Source organism: Callionymus lyra, chromosome 13 (assembly GCF_982586985.1).
Source record: "Callionymus lyra chromosome 13, fCalLyr1.hap1.1, whole genome shotgun sequence".
Taxonomy (NCBI): Eukaryota; Metazoa; Chordata; class Actinopteri; order Syngnathiformes; family Callionymidae; genus Callionymus; species Callionymus lyra.
The window spans coordinates 12766918-12776078 of NC_141830.1; the positions used below are offsets into that span (position 1 = coordinate 12766918).

Below are 9161 nucleotides of genomic sequence, written 5' to 3' on the forward strand. Positions count from 1 at the left end.
GGAGGAAAACACGAGTGACGCCGATATTAGCCAATCATTGTCCAGCTTTTCCTCTGTTGTGGGCGTGGACTCTATAAAAGAACTCCAGGCAAGGGTTTCATCCTTGTGACGCAGGCGCCATTTCTCGCGTTTAATTTTTGAAGAACACGCTTTTTATGTCGATTCTCAACTTGTCATACATTTAACAACCACCGACAAAGTTATTTCATTTTAAGGTGCCTTTCGTCGCATCGCCGAAGTAAGTCAATGTTGTTTAAAAAAAATGCTAGAAAACAGGGAAACCCCTATAAGGGCTTGAAGTTGATGTATATTCTTACATTCATTTGAATTTCACGTCAAAATAACACGTGTATTACATCGAATATATTGTATTGTAAATCTAGTTAGCGAATGAACTGAACATAAACAGGTGGTTAATATTTATTTTGCTGTGAATGAGTAGTTTATGTTTGCTTCATTGTCGCAAGGCTTGTTTTTTTTTTTAAATATGTTTATTGAGACATATTCAACAGTGTATACATTTTCACACATGTAATATACTTTTTTGTTTTTTTTAACAGATCAGGGAAATTCAGAAAAAACTGATTTTTGTTTCTTTTCCCTCCAATCAGAAAATAAAATAACTAAAGAAAAAAAATAAACAACACTCAGATAACAAACCAAAGGTAGTTTTTTCTTTTGAAATGCAGTGCATCAAAAAAGGTTTGAGCATTTGAATTCAATATGGATTTAATATGAATACCCGTGTGCTCCCCTTTCTCCCCACCCCTCCCCGGCTCATCTCACAGTACCGATGGAATGACGCATAAAAATATAGTTTCTTCTCAGTCAGGCAGTGCCTGAAGTTCAGCAAAATATTTGATGAAAGGTTTCCATTTGACATAGAATGACTCTGTAGTGCCTCTTAATGTGTATTTATTTTTTTCCAATTTAAGATAGTACATTGTTTCTCTCAGCCATTTTGGTATTGGTGGAGCATCAGATGATTTCCAGCTCTGGAGGATGCAGCGTCTGGCAAGCAGTGAAGTAAATGCAACCATTTCTCTCTGTGTGGTGCTCAGTCCACTGGTGATGTTAGGTGTACCAAAGAGAGCAATATATGGACAGAGTTTCAACTGCACGCCAAGCACTGTGCTCATGATTGAAAAATATCTGGACCAAAGAGGCTAGGCTTGTTTTTACCTTTTATTTAATATATTGAAATGTTTTTGTCAATCTGGATGACCATGTTAGATATTTTTATTAATTCTGGAGATCTCCTTTCGGGAAATTGGGTTTATACATGGAATATTAATTGTATACGTTTAACGTTTGCACAGCTTAACCCACTACCCTTTAGTTTAGTTCATAATTTTCGCAGATATATTTAAACTTTTTTCTTTTCAACATAATCAATAGTTTGGTTCTGTGTATAAACTTTGTACTTTTAAAAATCCCACAGTGTGAAATGGCTGATCAATAGATAGTGTTGTTTAATTTTGTAGCACTATTTTTGTTTGCCACAATTGTAAACATGCTTCATTTCCTAAATCCTTTGGGGATTTATCACCTTATTTCCACTTGGATTCAGAGCCCGGTTTACTATTCACTGTAACCACCTTATTTATTCATTTAGTTGTAACTGTGTTGTAGATGGATGCCAAGGGCGGAGAAACTTTGACACAATCTGCCAGAAAGGAACATTTCCACAGCAACAACCACAGGTTAGCTTGATTTTTAGGCGTAAAGTTGAATCCTAAAAATAACAATTTAGGTCTATCTATGCTCATTCCTCCATCATACAGTATCTATGGATAGATTTGGATTCTTATTTTCAGTTTTTTCCTCAGCTTTCGTGGGCTTAAAGGTCGTGGCCGTGGTGGACTCCTGACTCGAGGTGTTATGCACGGTGGATGTGGAATTATGATGAAAGGTTTTGGGCCTCCTGGCCCAGGAATGGGTCCTCGCATGGATGGGTTTATGAATGGATTCGTGCCTCCTATGAGGTAAGTCAAGCTATGCCTATTATGGATTAGCTTAAAACGTTGTTTCATCAGTAGATATTTTAAAGAACAAATGTATTTGGTAAATACAAAGTGTCATTAATGGGAAAATGTTCATGACAAAACAAAACACTGACTATCCTTGTGTCCTGTCACAGAGGAATGGGCAGAATGCGACCCTATCCAGATCCTAGATGTCGAGGTAGAGGTGGACTCATGGGTATGGGTCCTGCGCTACTCCCTCTTCCACAATATCATCCCCGACTCCCACCTCCGATGCACCTGCGTGGGGCGCCCTTTCCTTCTATGCCAAGGTTGTTTTTTTTGTTTTTTTTTAAACCTTTGACTGAAAAACCTTTTGTCCAATACTGCATATACCACACTTTATCACCAGGAATATCTCACAAACATCAGCCCAGAGCATCAACTTTGCTCTTGTTTTGTTATCAGTTGCAGGATGTTTGCACTAGCGTCACGCGATCACAAGCTAGATCCACCCGCACAGTTTAAATTGTATTAAATAATCCAGTACTTTCTAAATGGATGTTTTTTTGTATGGAAAGGGTTTAATTTTACAATTCCAATGATTCAAAAGTAAATTTCTGAATGTATTATTTTTCAAATTGTAGACTTTTAAATGGAATATAAGAATGTTTGTATACAAGTGCCTCCAGACTATACTGTGATTTGGAATCTGCGGTGATGAACTGACACACCCAGTGATCGTCAGTTAGTCATATGTTTGTCTGAAAGTATGATCTCTTAGCTCGGAACTCATTTGGTATTGTAAGTAAGTAAGTAATTTTTATTTATATATCGCTTTTCCAGACCAGGATCACAAAGCGCTTAAACAATAAAAACAATACTCAATAAAATATAAACTTTAAAGGTCAAGATAATACTGAGAAGAACACAGGAGTTCCAGAAAATCAAGGAAGAGCCTGAACATATAAAAACGTCTTAAGATGTTTCTTGAAGGAGTCAGTAGATCATCAAACACAGAGGGAGATGAAGATCGTTCCAAAGCTTAGGAGCAACAGCCTGGAATGATTTCTCTCCTCTGGTCCTGAACTGAGTGCGTGGAACCATCAGTAAATTCTGATCCACAGACATATGTCTGGTGTTACTGCTATACCAACATTTTTATAGTGAATTTAAGAAGATGCAAATTAAAATGATTGAAGGGAATTTGTTTTTGAATAATTGCAATTTGATTTAAATATATTATTTAAAAAAACAGCCTTTCAATAGCTAAATTCAGTATTCTGATGGCACTTGTATAGATGGAATCATACATCATAGGAATAAATGAATGAGTCCCTAAGTCTATTAGTGTTGCATCTGGGGAGGAGCATTCATGCTCCATCTGCTTCTCTGCTCACTGATGACAGTGTTGAGAGGATGACTGTCATCATCCATGATGGACAGTAGTTTGTCGAGTGATCTCCTCTCAGCAACTGTCACCAGTGAGTCCAGCTTCATGCCAACGGATATACTTCCGTACCATATATTACTAATGCTCGTATCTCTTCCAAGCCTGAATAGTGAGCTTTTAACGACCAGAAGACGCATGCAGAGCTGACGATGTCGGAGCAAATGAAACTGCCTTTAATATGCAGAATAATTCAAAAAGCTGTAAAAGTAAATATGTTTCAAGATCAGGAATCACGCTTATTAGGTTGAACTAATATACATTTTTGCAATATTGCGTGAAACACAACAAACTTTACACAAGTTTAAGATACAGTTTTTTCTAATTGAAAAATAATTTTTGTTCATATTATTGTAGGCCTGGCATGGCTCTGCCTCTCCCTCCTCCTTTCAGAGGTCATCCAGGGTTCAGAGGGTTTCCGCCTCACCCTAGAGGTCGTGGCTTGCCTCCTCCTTATCCTCCACGTCACCACCACGCTCTGGGTCCAAGAGGGTAAGAACCTTTCCTCCTTCAACACCTCTCTCCATTCTGCTTATAAGCCGCTTACATTTTTAATATATTTAATTTCATATTGTCATTTATTGATATGTGGTAATCAAATCTGCCCAGATTAACTGTAAACAACTGAAGCGTTGATACTTCAGACTGCACTTGAACGTAGCAGATAATTTATTTGTACCAGTGCATGTTTCAACAAAAGTTTTTTTTTTAATGTTTTACTGAGACGAGGCAACGTCTTCCACAGTAGCTGGTTGCTCTTATCAGAGTCTACCCTCCACTGGCTCAAGCCAAGAATCCAATGTGTGATTTTATCCTTTTACACAGCTACCACAATGGACCGGTCAGTCCTCCGCCACACCCCCCACATGGCCGAGGCCAGAGGTGGCCAGGCCCCCCTGGTTACCGACGCTTTTAACGACAAACACCTTAAGATAAATCATAACCAAACCATTGTTGAAGAGGCTCAAACTATGACTTTGTTTCCCTCTAAGTGTGTAAATACACAAAAGCCTTGACTGTGACTCAGAGAAGAAACTTTGTTGAAAGTTTGTTCTGACTAAAGTACTCAAAGGGAAGGAACATCCACTTGTGTGATTTATCTGACCTCGGGGAAACTATTCATAATTTAAAATCGCCTCTTGTATATTATTCTCTGGCCCTCTTGTGGAGAAACAAATCTACATCACTACGGTTTCATTTTGGGGAAAAAAAAACATTGTAAAAATGTCAAGCCGTGTTTTTCCTGGTTCAAAATGAAAATATTTGTATTAAAATCTTTATATAATGAATCGGTAGATGGTGTGTAGTTTAGATATTTAAAGGTCCCGTTGTCAAGTTGTTAAAGTAATATACATCATATCAGGATTGAGCAGCTCTTATTAGGCATTGCTGTATTTTTGTTTGTCTTCAGCAGTCTTTTATGTAACGATTAAAAGTAAACTTTTTTTTTTTTTTTTTTATCAAATGGAAGCAAATTCCACTGTGAAGACTGTGTGTTACAATAACTTTATTTACTGTTTATACTTTTGTGAACCTGTGAATGTGTTTGATAACAAAGACGTGACGTAGCCGTGAAAGAACCCAAAATAAAACTACAACGAAACCATCAAACTTCTCTTTTTTTCGTTTCTTTAGAAGATTTACTACATGTAGAATACGACTGTAATAGCTATTGACCATAAACGTAGTTTCTCCAGACTGGCTGGTGCATAAAAACGCATTCATTATCTACCGATCCCTGCATTCTTTATGTTGGAAACTACATAAGGTTAGATTTTTAAATGGGCCTCAATTTTTGTTTTACTTTGAATTCAGTGGTAGCGTGTTTAAAAGGAGGACATGATCAGCAGAGGATAAACACTCTGATATGATCAACACATATGAGTGATGTTTAAAGCAAGAGCATAAATGTTTGGGGAGGTTGTGGCATCTGATGAGGAGTTAAAATATTTTTTACAAATCGCTCTATATTCAATGGCAAATATTTCAATATTCCATGAAAGTTCTTTCAGATTCATGAGCATTGAACTATATATTAAAAAACAAACATGCACTTGATTCTCTTGGGCTGTTACATACCTGACTCATTGCATTTGAGTCGTAGTCTTTTTTATCTTCTCCTGTCGTGATTCATCTTCTCAGCTGTTTTATAAGTTTTGCTGCCTCTTCAGTCGCTTCCTTTCTGTCGTTGTCTATGGTCACACATGTCGTTGTCTCCTGAAGGGGGGACACACAGTACACTTAATCTCCCTGGCCTGAAGAACACGGGCCTTCCCTCAGATCTCCCCCTCTTCCTCGCTCAGTGTGACACCGGAGGTCCAGTGAGCGTGTTGAAAATGTGAGTATTGTTTTGAGTCATGAGTTTTCTGTAGGTAAGTAATGGTTGTTTCAATATATTTATATTATGTATTTATTTTTTTCCCTTTATAAAGAAAACTACCCAATTCACAATTTTATTCATGGTACATTAAAGCATTGCTATGTGTAAAAAGTCTACAGACGTTGATGACTATTCAACAAGTCTTAATCATGACTTTGATGCAAAGAAACATAATTTTCAACCTTTTAATTGCAAACAAATACCTGTTGACTGAAGATCCTCTAAAGTCCAATTGATTGAAGGGATGATGTGCTTTTCAAGATAAATTATGGTATTAACTTCCTACAAACAGTGTTTTAACAGATTTTATCGACCAACATTTTTATTTAAAAAGATGTTACATTTATATAATTATAGCATAACATGACTGTATTAACATGCATCGATTCTATTTCTTCAGGATTTTTGTAAATAAATGAATTTAAATAAAGATTTGTCTGGAATTGTGTTTTCAGAATCAGAAAGGTGCATTTCCAGTATTGTAAACACAAGACGGGATGTTTTTGTGGTGTCAATACAGAATAAAAGAATGAAATAAGATGACACACAAAATAAGCCATAGAAAAACGCAACCGATCACCAAGGCATATTAAAGACCTGCACTATAGAAAGGTCATTTATTTCAGAAATAAACACAAAACATATACAGTTGTAGTTTTCACTGGCTGGGCTTGTCCTCCATATCTTCCTTCCATAAGGGCTTAATGATGTGATCTGGAATCTTCTCCATGACGGTCTGGAAAGGTAGAAAAGTGTCACAAACCATCTTTTAAAACACTTTTTCCAATGCCTCACCTTCGTCGCCTGCATGGCCACACCTTCAGGCAAGTTCCTCTGGATGTACTCCAAGTACACTCGTGCAGTGGAGCCTGTTAGATGAACCAGCTGGAGACAAAAAGATGGGATGATAAATGTCAATGTGCAGATGATTGAGATTTTTTTAAAATCATTATTAGTAACTATTTAGCGTCAAAATGTACCATACAAGGTTTAGATTGGGATCAAAGCTGTACACCAAAGTCCTTTCCAGAAAAAAACACATTTTGACTTGATTATATCTGCCTTAAACTTGCCTCAATGCATCGATAATGAGTCCTCATCTCGTACTGAACCCGGTGCTTATTGAAGATGTGAACTGATTTGAGAAGTGTAAACCTTTCTATGTCCCTCGGAGGTTCAAATCTGAGGAAAAGGGGGAGGAAATATTAACATTTAAGACGAATGGGAAACATCACACACAACATTGTGATTCTTTTTTATTTCTTTAAAAAGATACAAACATATTTAACTGATAAATTCAAGGAAAGGATTTACTGCATTAAATCACACAACGGTAAAACAAATTCAACTTGTACTTACACTTTGTTGATTTTAATGTCGAGCTCTTTTGCTGCCGTTGTAGCAAAGAACTCATAACTGTCCAAGACGGCTTTGTCATGACCCTTCACCAGCACGGACAACTTCTGCACCAGTGTGTCTGCTTCCTCTGTGACGGTTATCTGGTTCAGAAATGCAAACATTTATGATCACAATTGAGAAGTAAATGGACTGCAGAATAGATCTACCTTTGGAAATGCCGAAGTGAACGCCGTTGTGTGGAAAGAAGAACTCAGGGTCTGTGATGGATGAGATCTAGAAGGAGATTGACATAAATCAATAATGAAATATTGCACTTGATTAACTTAAACGTTTTTAAAAACGTACTTAATTGAATGGCTCCTGAGACTTTCGCATAACCTTCCACTCACTGGGCCCTGAAGGATAAACAAAAAAATACATGAGTTATTCACGAATGACATTCACTTCGCCTCATTGACTCAGTTAGTGACATAGTTCTCTCGTAATCTAACGTGTAATAAAAGTAGATGAATCGCCGTCGAGAAACTACACAAAAACACTTTTAGAATTTACCAGGTAGGATTTTCCAGCCAGAATTCGTGCTAAATATCGAGATTCATGTCGGAGACAGACGAGGGCAGCCATGTTTGCTGGGAGGAAACCAAGCGGATCGGGAGAAGAGTCGGTGCTGCCACCGTGTGTGCGGGAGGGTGAACTACTCATTTCTGAAGAAACGAACGCAAATGTGTTTGTTGTAATCCTTCTTTTTTTGTGTACATCTTTTTGGTTGTAAAAAAATAAAACACCTCTATACTCATAAACTGATATCACACTAATATGACCACCACCTAAAATTCTGTAGTACAGTTGTGGTCAATTCCATTTCTTCAGGGGCCACATTTTAGACAGAGACTGTTGTGGGGCCATCGACCTTAAATAAAGGATGAAAACGTATTAAAATCAAGCTTAATATGTTGTAATTATTATTCCATTTTATACTTTGAATCACACATAAAAGCACTTTTTTTTCAGAATATGTTTTTATATTCACTTGAATCTTTTTGAGGAGCAATACATCAGAAAAATAAGAGTCTTAAAAGAAAAACCCTTGAATCGTATTTAAAGACTAGTAATAAATAATAGAAATAAACAACTTATAAAATTGTTTCTAGATGAACTTTGACCTCATTTACCCAGGTATGCTGTAGGTGGTTAAGCGTAAAAAGCTTTATAACCAATAATTTAACAATCATTCTCTAATAATTTGATTTGAGATTTTGTTCATTTATTGAAAAAGAAAAATTCTCTCATTTCATTATTAGAATTTTTTTTTTTTTTAAATAAAAGTACAATAGAAATACAAATCAATATGTTAATTTCTATAAATGGAAATTAACCCCCCACTGCCTAAATATTCCCTAAAATACGAACATAATAATGTGCTCATAATAGTAACATAATGTTGATCTGTAATAGTTGAATCGCGTCCTTTAAGGGTCTTCATCCCAGAGATGGGTTATAACATTTCTTTCCGGGGCCACATTATATACGGTGACAGCCAAGTCAATATAAAGAAGGAACAATACATAAAACATGTTATTATTCCATGGCATTTTACAACAAAGCAAAATAAGATGGAAAAATTATTTATTTATATTTTAAAAAAATCGAAAATATGATAAAAGTCAGTTTAATTGGAAATACAAATAAATTCTTCTTTTGTAAAAAAAACCCCAAAAACAACAACATTTTATGGTGTTGTTATCTGTTGAAATTAATAATAAAAATAAATACAAAATAAAAGTGTTCAGATTAAGACACATCTTAAAACGTTCTCATTTGTGCAGGCTTTTCCCTGATTTTCTGGGACACCTGTCTTATCAGTATATTTTTTCTAGTATTTTTTGGATTGTTTAAGCGCTTTGTGACCCTGGTCTAGAAAACCGCTCTATAAATATAAATTACTTACTTACTTATGTAGATCTAACATTAAACCGAACACCTTTATTTTTATATTATTAATTTTAAC

The 9161-nt window shown here is 36.0% G+C and overlaps 2 protein-coding genes across 3 annotated transcripts; one reads left to right on the plus strand and one right to left on the minus strand.

Moving 5' to 3' along the window:
• The first annotated feature begins 116 nt into the window (after positions 1 to 116).
• On the plus strand, positions 117 to 6160 carry LOC148067417 (uncharacterized). Of its 2 annotated transcripts, none has more exons than XM_087806145.1 (6): positions 117 to 238; positions 1633 to 1703; positions 1830 to 1985; positions 2141 to 2296; positions 3772 to 3906; positions 5638 to 6160. In XM_087806145.1, exons 2-6 carry the CDS (start codon positions 1633 to 1635, stop codon positions 5657 to 5659), a joined length of 540 nt encoding a protein of 179 aa, XP_087662271.1. In that variant the 5' UTR covers positions 117 to 238; the 3' UTR covers positions 5660 to 6160. The 2 variants fall into 2 exon arrangements, with proteins under 2 accessions (XP_087662271.1, XP_087662270.1); XM_087806144.1 differs by lacking the exon at positions 5638 to 6160 and adding an exon at positions 4240 to 5025.
• A 218-nt stretch (positions 6161 to 6378) lies between these two features.
• On the minus strand, positions 6379 to 7821 carry mrps10 (mitochondrial ribosomal protein S10). Its single transcript, XM_087806143.1, has 7 exons — positions 7706 to 7821; positions 7499 to 7548; positions 7360 to 7426; positions 7154 to 7293; positions 6868 to 6976; positions 6590 to 6679; positions 6379 to 6530 (listed from the first exon to the last, which is right to left on the minus strand). Exons 1-7 carry the CDS (start codon positions 7775 to 7777, stop codon positions 6453 to 6455), a joined length of 606 nt encoding a protein of 201 aa, XP_087662269.1. The 5' UTR covers positions 7778 to 7821; the 3' UTR covers positions 6379 to 6452.
• Between the last annotated feature and the right edge of the window lie 1340 nt (positions 7822 to 9161).

Bases quoted from the DNA above. Each gene is read 5' to 3' on its own strand.
- mrps10 (XM_087806143.1), bottom strand. From the start codon at position 7,777: ATGGCTGCCCTCGTCTGTCTCCGACATGAATCTCGATATTTAGCACGA. The intron at 7,549-7,705 runs GTAAATTCTAAA...TTTATCCTTCAG, and splicing joins TGGCTGGAAAATCCTACCTG to GGCCCAGTGAGTGGAAGGTT. The intron at 6,531-6,589 runs GTGAGGCATTGG...CTACCTTTCCAG, and splicing joins TGGCCATGCAGGCGACGAAG to ACCGTCATGGAGAAGATTCC.
- LOC148067417 (XM_087806144.1), top strand. From the start codon at position 1,633: ATGGATGCCAAGGGCGGAGAAACTTTGACACAATCTGCCAGAAAGGAA. The intron at 2,297-3,771 runs GTTGTTTTTTTT...ATATTATTGTAG, and splicing joins CCCTTTCCTTCTATGCCAAG to GCCTGGCATGGCTCTGCCTC. The intron at 3,907-4,239 runs GTAAGAACCTTT...CCTTTTACACAG, and splicing joins CACGCTCTGGGTCCAAGAGG to CTACCACAATGGACCGGTCA.